Here is an 18,352-nt window from a genome sequence, read left to right as displayed (position 1 = left end):
TGAGACAGAAGAAATAGGGGCAAGGTCCCTAGGTCCTGCATCTGGAGTAAAATTTGTTCCCAGTGGGCGCAGACAATGAAAAGGTGACTTTGGGGACGATGGGAGTTGGGAAGAGGATGGGGTTTGGGGAGGGCAAGACTGAGAGCACTAGGGGATGGGTGTGGCTTGGGTGGAAGGGGGCCGAAAAAACCCAAGGCTTGGGGCACTCATATGGCCACACTGTTTTCCACCAGGCTGGGCCACAGGTATTCGTAGGGCAAGTCCAGCTTAGCATTCCAGATCTCAATGCCCTTTTCCAGGGCAGCCAGCTCCTCCCTGAACTTCTTCAGCGCAGCCTTGGGCTCAGGGCCCGAAAAATACTCCTCCTCATGTTGGTCCAGAGCCACCTGGACAGAGGGGAGAAAGGCAGCTGAGAGCTTCACTGACCCTCAGTCTGGAGTGCCGCAGCTCCCAGTACCTGCCCCCTTACTTGGGGACCCAGGCATCTGGCTCTCACCATGATGGACTGGCGTCTGCCCAGTTGCCAAGTGATGGACATCTGGAGAGAAGCCTGATGAAAGTTGGGCAGTGTTGCCATCGCTGTCTCCAGTGTCACATCCTTGGTGGTTGGCAGGGGCAGCCGCATCGTGCAGGGTGCGTTAGGGACCCAAGCATACCAGTCGAGCTAAGGAGGGGCAGTCAATGTCTACTAAACATGAAAACCCCTAAGACCACCTGCACACAGCCCCCTTCCCCCTCCAGGCACAAATGCCCAGCTGCCCCCCCTATGATAAGTACCTGGTCCAGGTGGTTGGAGCTGTACTGGCCAGTGCAGGTGAAGATGCATGTGGTCCAAAGTGGCAAAGCTGGTCCTTGGACTGTAGGGCGATGGGAAACCCTGCAAGGGGTAAGGAGAGTTAGAAGCTGTGAGGCCAAGGATAGAGGCAGAGTTCAGAGGGACTGAGGAGGAGAACAAGAGAGGTAAGAAGAGGACCAAGGACTCTCAGTAACTACTGTGGGAAGTGAGACGAGCGTGGGTTGGGGTGGCGGGAGCAGGGAGGTCTTTTGGGAGGGTCCCACTCAGTGGGGTGCTGGTGTGGCTCACAAGAGTCAATGATGTCAAATGTTCAAGTATTTAGCAAGCTGGTTGACATCACCTTGGTAGCCATAGTGCAATATTTACACCATGGAAATGGGCAAATGCTACAAATCGGGGCATTTTTTTTTCCCCAGGGAGCCAGTTGTTAAACATTTATGAGCAACCTCTGGTCCCACTGCATCTGGGACCTAGAGGGGCTCTCAGTGCACAGGATGGAGACCTGCTTCTAGCTGAGAGGAAAAGGAATCTGGGAAAGCTTTGGGTGTTTTCATAGGGGTTGGGAATGCTTCTGGAAGGTTCCATAGAAGTAGAGAGGATTCTGGGGAAGTTCTAGGGAGAAATCATGTGCTGGGGTCTCGAGGCTCATCCTACCTCGGTCCTGGGCCCCTAGCAGTCCAATCTCAGTGATCTCTCAACACCAGGCCTGCAGCTCAAGATCCTCTTTCACAGACTTGTCCGTCTTATAGTGGAGACTCACAATGCCCTCCACGTAGCTGCCAGTGGAGGGGTCAGGGCGGGGGAGCTGAGGCTGACGACAGGGAGCCCCCAGGCCCTCTGCTCCTTGCCCGCGCAGCCCGCCAGATGGGCCACAGACCTCCTGTTTCCCCAGCTTCCTCCCCGGCCTCACCGCCCCCTGCCATCTCACTGAGAGATGATTTCCCAGAGCCGAAGGGCATCTTGCACATAGAAAGGAGACTTGACTCCCAAGAGCCCCCGCTCAGCCAGGTCATCAGGGGGCAGAAGGAGCTATAGGTTAGAAAGGCTCCTGCTCTCTTGAACAGGTCCACGTGGCCACCCCCACCCGTGCTCACCACCTGAGGAGCAAGGACAGGCGGGGTCAGGCCAGTCCACCTGCCCCGCGCGGCCAGAGCCGGAGGGAGCGTGAACTCCAGAACCGCCCCCTTTCTCTCCTCATACCTGGTCGAAAATTCCCAAATCAGCGACCAGCCCAGTCCTGGCCCTGAGGTTAATTTCCGTGGTGTATCGAATGTGCAGAATGAGAAGCTGGATGGAGAGGAACAGGGAAGGGCAGGGTCAGAAGACAGCTGTGGCCCGTCCCTGCAGGAAATAGGGGCTGAAAAGCAGGAAAGGTACCAGGTCTTCGGGAAAAGCAGGGACTGAAGTACAGCGGCCCCTCAACACCACTGACTTAATGCTCTTTGATCATTGAAAGAAATCGTTCTCCTTTTCTCTTCATGGTCTTCTCAGTGTTTCTCCACCTTTGTTTTCATTATCACTTCTCCAAGGAGGCTTTTTTGATATTTTTTGTACTCTTACCTGCCCCATGAACTTTTAGTGCTACAGATATACTATATATCTGTTACCTCCTGTAAATATATATGTGCTTTATACATAAAAATAATTTTTTGCCCTCCAGAACATGGTCTAATCTGCTACCTCCAGAACTTCATCTCCTACCCTCCGCTTTGTCCATTATACTCACCTTCTTTCTGTCCTTCAAACACTCCAAGCTTGTTCCTGAGTCAGGACCTCGGCACTAAGCTGTTCCCTCTGCCTAGAGCCATGTGCCCCGTGCTCTGCTCATGGCTGGCTCTGTGTAATTTCATTCTCTCTGTCACCTCCTGAAAGGAGCCTATCCCGACCACCCAGTCTAAACTCAAGATCACATCACCCTGCTCTGATTCTCTGCAGTGTGCTCACCACAGCTGATCTATTACAATACAGTCTTCACCGTCTGTTAGCCCTTAATGGATAGGAAAATCCCCAGAGATAGGACCTTGGCTGTCTTGCTTAGCACCGGCATCTAGGATGGTTATTTGCCCCATCGGAGACACCCAAGAAAAACGTTAATGGACGAACACTCTGTTCTGTCAGCTACTGTCGCTGACCTGAGCCCCTCTAACTGGCCTATGTGTTACTACCTGGGAACCCTTCAAAACTGGCTGGAAAAATCTTTTATATTATTTGCATGGTCCCCTCTCCCTGGGTGGAGTCCTCAGTCATTTGTGTGTTCTGTTTATATACTGCATGTGTATCTGTGCTTTATACATAAAAAGAGTAAGACTTCCTGCCCCCCACTCCCTCACCCTCCCACCACTCTCCACCCCATCAATGAATCATTTTCACCTCCTCTGGGAAGTGATATCACCCTGTTAGAAATGCAGAGCAAGCCATGCTCTCGTGCCATTGTTCATGTGTCTTTTATTGGTTGCTTCTTCCCAAAAGCTGAGATTCCACAGAGAAGGTGCTTCCAGAGGTGGGACCACTCTGTGGGGCAGAGAGCGGGGGAGGAGGGGGGGATAAAGTGTTACCTTGAACATAGGATGTATCGATGGAAGGCACCTCACGGTGGCCACAGCAATGACCTCAGCCACCAAGTGTCCCCTTAGGAGATGAGACTGCAGCTCATGAAGCTGGAAGTCAGAGCTGCGGACCCAGCATTTGGCCAGGAGCCAGGCCATCGGGGGATCCATGGGCAGGAAAAGCAGTGGTGGGAGAGACCCCTTGCATGGCAGTTGGAGCTGGAAGAGGGACAGAAGTGGGATTTGGGAGGGGTGAGGGCCAGTGCACAACAGACTCCCCTTCCCTGTGTGCTTAAGCTCTTCCTCTTCCTCCAAAGTTGCTTAGCATTCTCCATCTGACGGCTGCCGCTCCCTTACAGCCTGGGTCCTCTCACCTGATGACCATGGGTAAGAGTTTCCCATCAGGCTGCAGTTTCAGCATAACCAGAGGAGCAGCCAGGTACTGCTGGCTACACAGGATGACGTTGGCCTTGATCCCATCCAGCAAGGAGACGTCAGCTTCAAATAGTGTGCCTCCCTGGATGGGGGCAGAGAGCAAGGGCTGCTATCAGCATAAGACATCTTCCCACTCTGATTCCCCGAAGGAAGAAGGAAACTAATTTGTCTCCATCACCTACTTCCTACCAGGTGATGGATCATGTGCTTATTGCCTCATATAATTCTTAGATGCACTTGAATTAGCCCCAGTTCTATAAAAGAGGAAACAGATGATCAGAGAGGATAGATATCTTGCCTGAAGTCACACAGCTTATAAACAGCAGAGCCAGGATTCAAGCTCAAGTCTGTCTCACCCTAAATCCCATGCGTTTTCTCTTATTAGTTCCATGCTGACTCCCCATCAACAGCCCCAGCCCTGACCCTGATTCTCTTACTCCACACTCTCCCTAAGTCCCTAGCACCCAGTTACAGCTCTTCATTTTGACTCTGTCTCTGTCACCCATCACATACTCTTCCTCCACAGCACGCTATTCTCCTTAGGAGAGGAAAGCCATGGAGGGGCACCCCTCCAGGATCACTCAAGATTTCTGCTGTAGGGACTTCCCTGGTGGTCCAGTGGTTAAGACTCTGCGCTCCCAATGCAGGGGGCCCAGGTTCAATCCCTGGTCAGGGAACTAGACCCCGTATGCTGCAACTAAAGGAGCCCGCATGCCACAACTAAAGATCCCACGTGCTGCAACGAAGATCCCACATGCCACAACTAAGAGCTGGCACAGCTAAATAAATACATACATACATAAATATTAAAAAAAAAAAAGATTTCTGCTGTAGAATCCCATCTCGCCATTTGGCAGCAAGCTGGGCCCACAGTAGACCCTGCAGCAGCGCAAACACCCCACCCCCATTTCACTGTGTGGTCTCCTTAGGGCTCTTACGTCCATACCTGGAGCTCCTTCTCCAGCTGGGCCTGCAGCTCCTCCATCCCTGGAGGAAACTCTAGGCGGGCAGGAAGGTGATTGGAGCATCTCAGCAACATGGGGTTGGAGCCATTGAGAAACTGGTACCCAAATAAGGCATCCTCCTTCCAGGAGTCCCGCACCCGCTCTGGGGATGGCATTTGTGCAGTTTTCTGTGGGATCTGAGCTCCTGGTCTTTCCAACCCCCACCAAAGCATCCCCACTTGACTCCAGCCTATTGGAGGGGCCCAGGCCTCTGGTCTCCCAACCATGGTTCCCTAGACTGGGTCGGATCTGGGGGTAAGGGTCCCGAGAGAAATACTGGGGTAGGGGCACTATCCAGCCAACTTGCTCTGGCCACACCAGAAAATCCTGTTGAAGTCATCCAGACTGTTCCAGCTAGTCAGAATATTTGAAGAGTCTTTGATGGCTAGGTCTGCCAGCCTTCAGGGAAGGATGGGCGAAGAGTGTTATTCTCAGAATTAAACATTACAACCCCACGCATCCACCTTGGGCTGGTCCAGCCCTGTGAAGTCCATAAACCCACTGGCCTCCACTGGACCAGGACAGCCCCCTGTCACCCAGCATGCCTTGTTCTTACCCCTTGACCAGCGAAGCCTCAAAGTCAATTCTTTTGTCCTCCAGAAATCTCTCATCTGTGGGGAGGTCACATATTGTGGCCCCGGCCATATTCAGGATTAACTCATCCTTCCAGTTACCCCACCTGCGGTGGAAATGAAACCAGGCATTGGTACTGGGGAAGGGTCAGTGGCTCCCTGGGGGGTCAGGAAGTGGGAGTGGGGCAGACCAGTACAGCTTCCTTCTCTCTTCCGGTTCCTCCTCCCTGTGTTTCTTGAACAGGCCTTGAGGGTCGTCGACCACTGTGCGACCTAGAAGTGGGGAGGAGGGCATGGGCCATGAGGCTCCTCCTGAGAGCCTCTCGCCTGTCCCTGCCAAGGGTCCCTCAGCCCGCCCTTGCGGCTGGCCCCTGACCCTTCAGCATCACTGCACACCCCCAGTCTCCATGCTGCTCTGTGCCAGCTCCAGCATCCCGCCTCTTCCGTGACTGCCCCCGGAGGCCTCGCACACCCCCAAGCCCCCCCCGCTGCTCACCAGTGCCCTCGGGTAGGCTCAGAATGCCTTTGCCCTCCAGCCAGCGGTAGCATGGGAACCTGAACTGGTCCCCGCTGGCCCCGGGGCCCTGCACGGAGATCCAGTTGCAGAACCACGCGTCATCCTGAAGGAGGTGCCATTTGCTCAGTTTCACGAACAGCAGCGGCCCCAGGTACTCTGACACATCCACCTCGAATTCCGCCTCCTGCCCGCGACAAAAGAGGGTCAACAAGAGGGGCTCTCTGGAAGGAATCCTCGGACTGAGCTCTGGACGCCCCTCCCTCTGGGCCTCTGGGAAAGCGGCGCGAAAGGAGCCAGAGAGGAAGGGGGCGCGCACCAAGCAGGCGGCTCCACGACCCCATTCTCGGTCGTGAGTTCCTCAGCCCCAGGTGAGGCGGGAGGCGGAAGGTGGAGAGGGGCACTCCTCCCTGTAGTCACTGATTGCGCCGAGCGTTGGGCTGCGCACTGGGCACCCGCGAGCGCACTGGTGACCAGTGTACAGACATTGTCCCCTCGACCCCGTCACCAAGGCCGAGCGCCCACAGAGGCCCCACCCAGCCCGGAGCAGGCTTCCCCGAGGACATCCCGTCAAAGCGGAGACGCACAGGTGCAAAGGGCTTAGCCGGGGAGAATGAGAAAGAGGAAAAGGTGGGGGAAAGGCAGGCCAGGGAGGGGAAGCGGGGAGAGCAGAGGCCAAGGCCGGGCGAGCGGCGTCGCGGAGCTGGAGCGCTGAGCGCGAGGTGTGGGCAGATGAGCAGGACCAGATCGTAAAGTCTGGAAGGTTAAGCCAAGAGCTTTGGCTTGGTGCTGAGAGTAAGCGGAAGCCATTCACATGTTTTCAGTCGGGGGAATGTTTTAAGGATGGGAATGTATTGGGAAGAAATCGCTCTAACTGCAGAAGGGCTTGGAAGGGCAGGGGCGCAAGCGGTGAGGCGGGTGAAGAGAATGAAGGTGGCGTAGGTTCGAGGGGACATTAGTGGTCAGAGTGGGATGGACATCAGGGTATGGATGCCGGAGATGTCTAAGAGATGGACTGGACAGCGATCGATTCTTGGTTAGACGGAGGCGAAGAGAGGCGGAGGTGGGAGTGCACCTGGGGGATACAAGGGGAGCGGTCTGGGACGTGGGGAGAGGGGAGGACCTCACTTGAGCATGGTCCTTTGAAGCGTCCATGGGCCAGACATCAGATCTAGGGATCTTGGAGAGAGCTGGATGGGAGATGGGAATCTGGGGGTCGGCGGAGGCAAAATGTAACAGGAGCCAGGAGCGAATACCAGGTAGATGTGATGGGAGAGGGGGTGGGTGGGGAAATCGAGTGCTCTCATCACTTGGCTTCTTCTCCCCCCTCTTCCTGCGTCCCCATCCCCGCCACATCCCAGAGATAAAGCCCGCAAGGTCGAAGAAGATCTGTGAAGATCTGAAATAGTAGCTTTTAAGAAGAGGAGACAGGAGACGGACGGCCGCTCTAAGGACCCCTGAGTTTCCAAAAACAGACTTCTGTGGAACGACGGGCGCGCAAGACTATCCCAATTCCAAGGAGGGTGGGCGGCGGGAACATTTATTGAGCAGTTACCGTGTGCCGCGTCCCGCCCTAACGCGCTTTACTCTCGCGGTCTCCTAGCCCTCTCCGCGCGTGGGGCGTGCGCCCGTAGCCGCCGGGGGGAGCTGGAGGCCGGCTGCGGCGCGTCTCTTCCAGGGGACTTGTGGGTCTTGGGGCCAGGGGCGCAGCCCACCCCGTTCGGCTCCGGCCAGCTCACCTTGCCCCTCATCGGCCGCACGCGCCACCCGAGCGCCACCTCCCCGTGCTGGCCGACCAGCCACAGCTGCACCTTGTTGTTGGAGCCCGCGCAGAGCGAGGACCCGCTGGACGCGCGGACGCGGTAGAGACCCATCTTGCCCAAAGAAGTTTCGCCCCTTCTGAGCGGGAAGAAGAGTGGATGCGCTAAATAACTGGGCCCGGGACCACGCCCCTCCGAAGCCTGGCGGAGTTCGGGATGTGGGTGACAGGTCTCCAACCAACCCCGCCTGTCCGCGCTCTGGGGTCCTCAGCTCCGCGCAAACCAGAGCTCAGCCCTGACTCCAAGAAGGCGGGGCCCCCCGGGGGAGGGTAGAGGGCGCAGAGGTGGGAGGAGGATGGTAGGGGGAAGCAGATGCGGATTTGGGCAGAAAACATGCAGGAAGAAGGAATCGACGCCTGGCCCGGATGACAGATGGTAGGAGTGGCTGGAGGCCCCCTCCATCTAAGCGCGCGCGCGCGCTTCACAAGTTGGTTCACCACTGCCAAGGGTCGTGCTCAAGGCTGCAAGGGAGGATGAAGACGGCAAGGAGACGGGACCCAGCAGCATTTGGGAGCCAAGTAGTCCCAGGAAAAAATAACTGTTCCAAGAACAGGAAGGACTGTTCAGCGCCATGTGGCTGCACATGATAACCAGGTAGAAAGGAGATCCAACCAGTTAACCAACGCTGGTACTCACACTCTGTGACCAAGGAGAAAGGGAGTCCTGAGATGCTGAATTAGCCAAATGTCCTAAAGAGGAGCAAAACCCACTAGACGCCACCTTAACCATAAGACATTAGGAATGCACGCATAATTTTTAAATAATACTAACAAAGCAAGTCAATTATCATAATGACAAAACCAGGAGTTCCATAACTCTAGCCAAGTGAAACTAAAGGAATCCATCATTTCAGAGGAGAAAGAGGTTGCAGAAATTAAAAACTTATGTAGAAGATGCAAACATTAAAAGACTATTTGGGGTAACAGGAGAAGCTTTACTGGAGCAAAGATAGCTCCTTGGAAGAAACAACAAGCTTCAGAGCCCCAAGTGTGAATCAGTCTGCTGAGAAGCCCTATTCTATAGCCTCAGTGCATTCAAGGATCGGAGACAATATTCTTTGTGGGATATGAGGGAATCTGGCAAGATTTTGGTAACACCAAGAAAACATCAAAAGAAGTATTTTAGCAACCTTGAGAAAATATCTGATTCCTAGAGAAAGACCAGAACAAGTAGAAACCAACAAAGTAACTAAATCCATGGTGTTGGTGTGTTAAAACAGATTTACGGGGCTTCCCTGGTGGCACAGTGGTTGAGAGTCTGCCTGCCGATGCTGGGGACACGGGTTCGTGCCCCGGTCTGGGAAGATCCCACATACCGCGGAGCGGCTGAGCCTGCGCGTCCGGAGCCTGTGCTCCGCAACAGTGAGAGGCCCGCATACCGCAAAAGAAAAAAAAAAAAAAAACAGATTTACGTATAATGACAGTAAGTCTTGTAATCATTGTATTTGTGTTCCTTTTGTGTACTGTTTAAATTGTATTCAAAAGAATCATCATATTAAATTTGTAATTGCAGTTTAGATTATTTAAGGAAATTTAATGAAGTATGCAAGCAATGTTTAAATATTAAAATTTATTTTTCAAAGTTCTGTTTATAGATAAATGTTTTAAAAATCGAGTATTAAATAAAATACCAATATTTTTGGAGTATTCTCTCCATGGACAAAAGTTATCCTCAAACTTTAAAAACTCTATCAACAATGAGCATAAACTGTGTCCACAATAATCATAGAAAAATAGCTGAAAGAGTGGACTATGGTTTACTCTGGGTATATGCCCAGTAGTGGGATGGCTGGCTCATATGCTAATTCGATTTTTAGTTTTGTAAGGAACCTCCATACTGTTCTCCATAGTGGCTGTATCAATTTACATTCCCACCAACAGTGCAAGAGGGTTCCCTTCTCTCCACACCCTCTCCAGCATTTGTTGTTTGTAGATTTTCTGATGATTTTTCTTTTCATTCTTTTTTCTTTATTCTCTTCTTCAACAGTGAATTCCACCGTTCTGTCTTCCAGGTCACTTATCCATTCTTCTGCCTCAGTTATTCTGCTATTGACTCCTTCTAGTGTATTTTTCATTTCAGCTATTGTATTGTTCATCTCTATTTGTTTATTCTTTAATTCTTCTAGGTCTTTGTTAAACACTTCATGAATCTTCTTGATCTTTGCCTCCATTCTTTTTCTGAGGTCCTGGATCATCTTCACTATCATTATTCTGAATTTTTTTTCTGGAAGGTGGCCTATCTCCACTTCATTTAGTTGTTTTTCTGGGGTTTTATCTTGTTCCTTCATCTGGTACATAGCCCTCTGCCTTTTCATCTTGTCTATCTTTCTGTGAATGTGGTTTCTGTTCCACAGGCTGCAGGATTGTAGTTCTTCTTGCTTCTGCTGTCTGCCCTCTCCCCGCTTTTTGAATAGGAATGACTATGTTATCCTATGCCTAGTCCACCACTGTATGGTGGGGGAGGGAGGCAGATGACTTTCTCTTTTTTTTTTTTTTTTTGATGACTTTCTCTTTAGTTCACAGGTCTTCAGAAGGTGAGGAATTTCACTGGAGAAACTGTACTTAAGAATATATACTTGAGGGACTTCCCTGGTGACACAGTGGTTAAGAATCTGCCTGCCAGTGCAGGGGACACAGGTTCGATCCCTGGTCCAGGAAGATCCCAAATACCACGGAGCAACTAAGCCTGTGCACCACAACTCCTGAGCCTGTGCTCTACAGCCTGTGTGCCACAACTACTGAGCCTGCATGCCACAAATACTGAAGCCCCCGTGCCTGGAGCCTGTGCTCTGCAACAAGAGCAGCCCCAGAAATGAGAAACCCATGCACCACAATGAAGAGTAGCCCCCACTTGCCACAGCTAGAGAAAGCCCATATGCAGCAATGAAGACCCAATGCAGCCAAAAATTTAAAAAATAAATACATAAACTTATTAAAAATAAAAAAGAATATATACTTGAGAAACCTTATCTATACCTAGGCCTGATTTAGATGATGAAATTCTGGACTTCAGGCTGATGCTATAACGGGATTAGACTTTGTGGTGCCTTGACAGGGGGTGAGTGTATTTGGCATGTGGAAGAAATATGAATTGTTGGGGGCCAGAGGGCATACAGTGGTAGCCAGTCTCCAGAACAGTCCCCAGGGACCCACAGCTCATGGTATTCATGCCCTTGCGTAGTCTCCTCCCAAACTGTATCAGGGTTGGTCTTTGTAACCAATAGACTATGGCAGAAGCGATGGTATATGACTTCTGAAGCTAAAAGACATCTCTCTCTCTCCCCTTCTCTCCTTCTCTCTGTGTCTCTTCAGCTGCTTTTCTGGGAGAAGTCAGCTGTTATGTCATGAGGACAATTAAGAAACTCTATGGGACTGCCCTGGTGGCACAGTGGTTAAGAATCCGCCTGCCAATGCAGGGCACACAGGTTCGAGCCCTGGTCTGGGAAGATCCCACATGCCACAGAACACCTAAGCCTGTGTACCATAACTGCTGAGCCTGTGCTCTAGAGCCCACGAGCCATAACTACTGAAGCCGCATGCCTAGAGTCCGTGCTCCACAGCAAGAGAAGCCACTGCAATGAGAAGCCCACGCACCACAATGAAGAGTAGCTCCCACTCACCGCAACTAGAGAAAGCCTGAAGACCCAACGCAGCCATAAATAAATAAATAAAATTTTTTTAAAAAGAAAAGAAACTCTATGGAGCACTCCACATGGCAATAAACTGAGCTCTCCTGCCACAAGCCAGTGAAAAACAGACCTCCAGACAAGAGCCATGTGAGTGAGTTCCTCCAGCCCCAGTTAAGCCTTCAGATGACTACAGCCCCAGCCAACACCTTGTCTGAAACCTCATGAGAGACCTGAGCTAGAACCACCTGACTCTCAGAAATTGTATGAGGTCATAAGTATTTGTTGCCCTAAGCCACTGAGGTAATGATAATGTAGCAATAAATAACTCATATGGTCCACATACTTATTTTCTGAATCCCCAAACTCATAAGCTTATGTAAAGCCAGGAAGTATTCATGATGAACTGACCACTTACAAAATTAGTCCTTATTCATATACATTCCTCCCTTATTAGTACCAGCTACCAACCTCACCCATCTAATTGGCTGCGGAGTGAAACTCTAAGTGTTGAAAAAGATAGAAGACTGAACCAAGTCCATGGGAGTGCTGTGAGAAAAGTGATCAATCAGCAAAGCAATTAACAAATAACATTGATGTAGTAAGAAGGGCCACCCACCTGAGATATTTCAGACAGGGGCTAAGCAGGGTTTTAGGGCAAACAGTCGATAGGTGACCCGTTGGCTGCAATCAAAGGTACAGGCATGGCTTATCTTTTCCCACAGCCATCATCTATGCACAGGAGTCATTCCCAATCCCTTTACGTCCAGGCTTTTGGAACTCAAAAATCCAAAACTGAGTATAGTAGGGCCAGCTGAAATTGTGGAAGGAAGTATCAGGACCATAACATATGTTAACATTGTATTTTACAAGTATTATTCCATCAAAGTGGGACCCAGCTGTGTAATTTTTTTTTTAATATCCTCAAGGTTCTTGTTTATCTATTTATTTTATTATTTATTTATTTATTTTTGGCTGCATGGGGTCTTTGTTGCTGCATGCGGGCTTTTCTCTAGTTGCAACGAGCGGGGGCTACTCTTCGTTGTGGCACGTGGGCTTCTCATTTTGGGGGATTCTATTGTTGCTGAGCACAGTCTCTCGGGGCACGGGCTTCAGTAGTTGTGGCACGTGGGCTTCAGTAGTTGTGGCTTGCAAGCTCTAGAGCGCAGGCTCAGTAGTTGTGGTGCACGGGCTTAGTTGCTCTGCGGCACGTGCAATCTTCCCAGACCAGGGCTCTAACCCATGCTGCTGCATTGGCAGGCAGATTCTTAACCACTGAGCCACCAGGGAAGTGCCCCAGCTGTGTAACTTAATTCATTATAAATATTTCTCCTAGCTGTCGTGGGAGAAAGGTAGCAGGATATGGGAGGGCAAAGAGATCGCTGAATGCCCTGTGCTGCATGGTGTGTTTCCTCCATTCATAAATGTTGTGAAACACTTGATGTGATGTGATCTGATGTGAACCGAATTTTGCATCTAAGTTTATTCAATGACCATTCAGAGACCCCATGTTGGGAGCTGGGATTAGAGGCCAGAGTTATAGTGAGACTGCTAGTCTGAAGACTTCCACAGAAATTTGTGGAAACTGTGGATTTCTCTAGGCCATGAAAATTTGCATTCCCACCAGTGGGGAAATAAACAAAGATCGCCCAAATGAGAGCAAACAGAGGCTGTTTACTCAGAGCTTACTATATGGCAAGGGAGTCAGCCACTATCACTTGTGTGTGGCAGGCGGGGTAGTTCAAAAGCTTTACAATGGGAAAAAGGGATGGCTTCAGGTGTTTCCTGATTGGAGGCTGTTGGCCTTGCAAAGGCTGTAGGCCCAGAGCTAACTAGAAGTGGGGCATCCTATGTGATTGGTTAGAGGGGCCTGTATGTCTTTCTCTGGTTGGTCCTAAATTGGAAGCAGGGGCAAAAATTAGGGAAGCCGGCGGTTATTGACCAAGTCCTGACCATTTGGGGCCAATTACTGCAGAGGTTGTGGGTTGGCTTTCTAGACTGGTTGCTTCAGAGGTGTGGTTTAATGTCTCTGGCTGGTTGCTCCAGTGGTCATGGCTCTGTTTCTTTATGTGATTCTGGCCATTGTCCTTTTGTAGATTCAGTCTCTCACTAGCAATGCATGAGAGTTCCAGTTGCTGTGCATTTTCACCAGTACAGCCTAGGGGAGACGGGGTGACTTGTGGCAGGGGAGTGTTGGCCATTCTAGTAGGTGTATAGAAGTATGCCATTGTGCTTGTAATTTACATTTTGCTGATGACTAATTATACTGAGCATCTGTTCATGTCCTTATTTGACACTTGTATATCTTTTTGGGGGGAGTATCTTTTCAAACTTTTGCCCATTTTTTATTGAGTTTCTTGTTTTCTCATTGTTGTTCTGGGAGTAATTTATATATTCTAGATATAAGACCTTTATAAGGTATGTGATTTGCAAGTACTTTCTCCCAACAAGCAAGGTCTCAGGAAGTGAGGGTGTCTTTTCATCTCTTAACAGTGTTTTCAGCAGAGAAGGAGTTTTTAATTATGAGGAGGTAAACTTTATTTTTCTCTTTTACAGATTGTGTTTGCCTGTGTCTAACAAAAGGTCATAAAGATTCTCTCCTATGTTTTCTTCTAGAAGTTTTACTTTTTCCCTTTTTTTTTGGCCACACCACGTGTCTTGCAGGATCTTAGTTCCCTGACCAGGGATTGAATCTGGGCCCATGGCAGTGAAAGTGCCAAGTCCTAACCACTGGACCACCAGGGAATTCCCACTTTTTCACATTTTATATTTAGGTCTGTGATCTATTCCAAGTTAATTTTTGTACAAAGTGGAGGAATGAACCAAGGTTGATTTTTTTTTTTGCCTGTGGATTGCATATGGAAATGGTGTTCCAGCACCTCTTCTTGAAAAGTACTTTTTTCTCAATTGGATTGCCTTTGCATCTTTGCCAAAACTCAGCTAACCATACTTGTGTCTATTTTTGGACAACCTACTTTATTCTATGATCTTATCTTTCAGCCAACACCACACTGACTTGATTACTGCAGCTTAATAGAAAGTCTTGAAATCAAGTAGCCTGAGTCTTGAGACTTTGTTCTTCATTCCCAAAACTGTTTTAGCTATTCTATTTCCTTTTGCCTTTTGCTATACATTTTAGAATCTGCTTATTGATACTGACAAAAACTACTAACAAAAATGTCTGCTGTTGTTTTTAATGGGGATTGCATGAACCTGTAGATATATTGAGGAGAAATGATATTTAACATTATTGAGTCTTCCAATCCATGAACAAAGTATATCTCTCCATTTATTTGGTCTGTTTTGATTTCTTTCATTAGTATTCTATAGATTCCAGCATAGAGAGCATGTACATGTTTTGTTAGATTTATACCTACTAAGTATTTCTTTTTTCTGGTGTAGTTGCAAATTGTTCTTTCTTATTTCACATTCCAGTTGTTCATTGCTACTATATAGAAATACGATTAACTTTTTGTATATTGACCATGCATTGTGCAGTCTTGAAAAGCATACTTATTAGTTGCGGGCGCTGTTTTGTAGATTCTTTGAATTTTCTATGTAGATAATCATATCAAATGGAAATGAGGACAATTTTATTTCTTCCTTTCCAATCAGTGTATCTTTTATTTATTTTCTTGCATTACTGCACTGGCTAAAACTTCCAATGATGTTGAATAGTTGCCGTGAGAACGGACAACTTTCCCTTGTGCCTGACGTTGGGGAAAAGCATTCAGTATTTCATGACTAAATATGATGTGAATCATAGGTTTTCAACTTCATCGGGTTGAGGAAGTTCCCTTCTGTTCATATTCTGCTGACAGTTATCATGAATGGATATCGTCACATGCCTTTTCTTCACGTATTGAGATGATCACACGAATTTTTTTCTTTACTCTGTTAAGACGGTAAATTTCATTGATTGATTTTCAACCGTATATTACCAGCCTTGCATTCCCAAGATGAACTCCTCTTGTGTGTGATTATTACATTTTTTACATGCTGCTTAATTCGACTTGATAATGTGTTGTTATAGATTTTCCCCTCTGTGTTCATGGGGGACATTGGTTTGCAGTTTTTCTTTCTCGTTATGTCTTTGAAACTGAGGGCAATCATCAGTTAGATCCATTAAACTTGTAAACTGCCTTCACTGCTCAGGCTCACTTTGTTTTTGCAAAAATCTGCATGTCCTCCAAGCATCACGTAGCCTAAACAATAAGGTGTTTGCCCAAGTAGTTTTTTTCAGAAACTTGGAGTCAGCTGTGATGACTAGCTTGAGCTAGTTAAGACTGATTGGAACTACCGATCCCCTACCTGGGCATGTGCGAGTGTCCAGTAACCTTTTGAAGTCAGAGGGCCAGGAACTCCACCCTGAGAACATGCTGTCGCTGCCACTTTCTGGACACGCGTCCCATGAAGAAGCATGTAGGTTCATTGCACCTGCGCAGAACAATTGTTTCGCCTTTTTCTTACCTCCAATCACCTTTCTCCGTGCTCCCCGTGCTCCCCGCCCACCAGCTTTATCCTATAAATACCCTGAGCCTCTTGCATTCAGGGAGGCAGGTTTGAGATCTGTTCTCTTCGTTTGGCTGCTCTGTGAATAAGTCCTTCCTCTGCTGCAAACCTCGGCATCTCAGTGTTTGGCTTGCTGTGCGTCGGAGAACGAACCTGGTTCAACATCTTTACCTGGCTTCAGTAATACGGTAAGGCTGGCCTCATAAATGAAATGGGAAGTATTCTCCCCTCTTCTGTTTTCCACAGATATTGTGTAGAACTGGTATTATTTCTCCCCCAAAATGTTTGGTAGCAAAACTGTCTGTACCTGGAGTTTTTGTTGTTGGAAGGTTTTTAACTATAAATTCAATTTCTTTGATATATGTAATATTGTGATTTTTAATAAGAAATATGTATTTGGGGCTTCCCTGGTGGCGCAGTGGTTGAGAGTCCGCCTGCCGATGCAGGGGACATGGGTTCGTGCCCCGGTCCGGGAGGATCCCACATTCCGCGGAGCGGCCGGCCCGTGAGCCATGGCCGCTGAGTAAATATGTATTTGGTCTTCATCCCCATTTCTGGCACAGAGCTTCTAGAACGCTTGGGATTTCCTAAGTGATGAGAGCAGTAAGATGGTTTTTGTTATGTTAATAGGTGACTTATTTGGAAAGCTCCTAAGGATGGGAGCTGGTCGCTGGAGAAGCTGACTATGTAATTAGAGTGTTGGAATTTCCATCCAACCCACCTGACCTCTGGGGAGGGGAGAGGAGCTGGAGGTTGGATCAATCACCAAAGGCTAATGATTTAATAGACTGTGGCTGTTACCAAGCCAAACTTTGCTCACCTGTGTGCAGTAAAGCCAGTCCACTGACACCAGGTTGTGGTGAAGGAAAGTGCAGCATTTATTGTTAAGGCCAAACAGGGTCCAGGCCACTAATGCTCAAAAGACCCAAACTCCCTGTTGGATTTCAGGGAAGGGTTTTTTTTGTTTGTTTGTTTTTTTGCGGTACGCGGGCCCCTCACTGCTGCGGCCTCCCCCGGTGCGGAGCACAGGCTCCGGACGCGCAGGCTCAGTGGCCATGGCCGCTCCGCGGAATGTGGGATCTTCTCGGACCGGGGCACGATCCCGTGTCTCCTACATCGGCAGGCGGACTCTCAACCTCTGCGCCACCAGGGAAGCCCAGGGAAGGGTTTCTAAAGATAGGGTAAAGGAGAAGGTTGTGAGATGCATGACCAACTCGTGGACACTCTTCTGACTGGTTGGTGGTGAGGTAATTGGAAGTCAACAACATTGAGCTTCTGGCTCCAACCTGTCTGAGGTCTGTGTGCTTGTGGTCAGCGTGCAGTTAACTTCTTCCACCTGGTGGGGGTTTCAGTATCTGCAAAACGGCTCAAGGATATGGCTCAGAATACTGTCTAGCCCTTGAGGAGGTACTGAAGGTCCTTGACTTTGTTTAATGGCTAAACTATTATTATTTTGTCTTGCTTAACTGTTTTCCTCTGTCTCTGCATTTTCTCACTTCTGATTAAATGTGTTCTTTGGAACTCAGGGAAGGCCTAGGCAGCTACAGATTTGCTACAAACAAGAGGCAGGTGGAGGGCATGGGGGGTGGATCTTTCAAGGAAAGGCCCCATAGGGTCCTGCTCAGTCACAGTCCCCCCTTTTCTTTGATCCTCCTCAGTCTTGAGGGAGAACATGTGTGGGACAAGAAAAGGAATAAAGTTTTGGATAGAGAGGTTAATCATAAACTTGGCAGAGGAACTTGGTTTTAGGGGGACTCAGTTTCATGACTATGTAATGAAGCCTCCATAAAAACCCAAAAGGGGGTTTCCCTGGTGGCGCAGTGGTTGAGAGTCCGCTTGCCGGTGCAGAGGACGCGGGTTCGTGCCCCGGTCGGGAGGATCCCGCGTGCCGCGGAGTGGCTGGGCCCGTGAGCCATGGCCGCTGGGCCTGCGCGTCCAGAGCCTGTGCTCCGCAACGGGAGAGGCCGCAGCAGTGAGAGGCCCGCGTACCACAAAAAAAAAAAACGAAAAGGATCGAGAGAGCTTCTGGGTTAGTGAACACATAAAGATTTGGGGAGAGTGGTACATTCAGAGAGAGCCTGGAAGCTCTGAGCACTTTCCCCATACCTTCCCCTATGCATCTCTTCTAGCTGGCTGTTCCTGAGTAATGTCCTTTTACGATAAACCAGTGGTCTAGCAAGTAAAATGTTTCTCTGAGTTCTATGAGCCTCTCTAGCAAGTTAATTTAATCCAAGGAGGGGGCCGTTGGAACCTCCCACGTATAGCCAGTTGGTTAGAAGCACAATTGATAACCTGGACTTGCAACTGGCATCTGAAGTGTGTGTATGTGGGTAGTGGGTACGTGGGGAGAGGCAGTCTTGTAAGACTGAACTTTCGGGACTTCCCTAGTGGTCCAGTGGTTAGGACTCCACACTTTCACTGCCATAGGCCTGGGTTTGATCCCTGGTCAGGGAACTAAGATCCCACAAGTGTGGCCAAAAAAAAAAAAAAAGACTGAACTCTTTTTTTTTTTTTTTTTTTTTTTTTTT

At 49.1% G+C, this 18,352-nt stretch overlaps 1 protein-coding gene and 2 non-coding genes across 3 annotated transcripts; 1 reads left to right on the top strand and 2 right to left on the bottom strand.

Moving 5' to 3' along the window:
• Positions 1 to 206: 206 nt before the first annotated feature.
• Positions 207 to 7,759, bottom strand: ALOX15 (arachidonate 15-lipoxygenase). Its single transcript, XM_024736524.1, is given in 16 exon segments — positions 207 to 386; positions 497 to 664; positions 778 to 833; positions 836 to 877; positions 1,451 to 1,572; positions 1,725 to 1,815; positions 1,818 to 1,893; positions 1,997 to 2,083; positions 3,352 to 3,566; positions 3,721 to 3,859; positions 4,724 to 4,887; positions 5,080 to 5,180; positions 5,338 to 5,460; positions 5,545 to 5,626; positions 5,850 to 6,054; positions 7,607 to 7,759. Coding segments are annotated over 16 exon segments (1,986 nt in total). The 5' UTR covers positions 7,742 to 7,759.
• On the top strand, positions 4,382 to 4,454 carry TRNAG-CCC (transfer RNA glycine (anticodon CCC)). The gene has a single exon. It is a non-coding gene; the product is annotated as a tRNA-Gly (tRNA).
• Positions 7,760 to 13,984: 6,225 nt separating the features above from the next.
• TRNAE-UUC (transfer RNA glutamic acid (anticodon UUC)) lies at positions 13,985 to 14,057 on the bottom strand. The gene has a single exon. It is a non-coding gene; the product is annotated as a tRNA-Glu (tRNA).
• Positions 14,058 to 18,352: the final 4,295 nt, after the last annotated feature.

Source organism: Neophocaena asiaeorientalis, unplaced genomic scaffold (assembly GCF_003031525.2).
Source record: "Neophocaena asiaeorientalis asiaeorientalis breed wild unplaced genomic scaffold, Neophocaena_asiaeorientalis_V1.1 scaffold129, whole genome shotgun sequence".
NCBI classification, from domain to species: domain Eukaryota; kingdom Metazoa; phylum Chordata; class Mammalia; order Artiodactyla; family Phocoenidae; genus Neophocaena; species Neophocaena asiaeorientalis.
The sequence above is the reverse complement of the archived record's forward strand: the minus strand, read 5'-3'. Positions and strand labels throughout refer to the sequence as shown.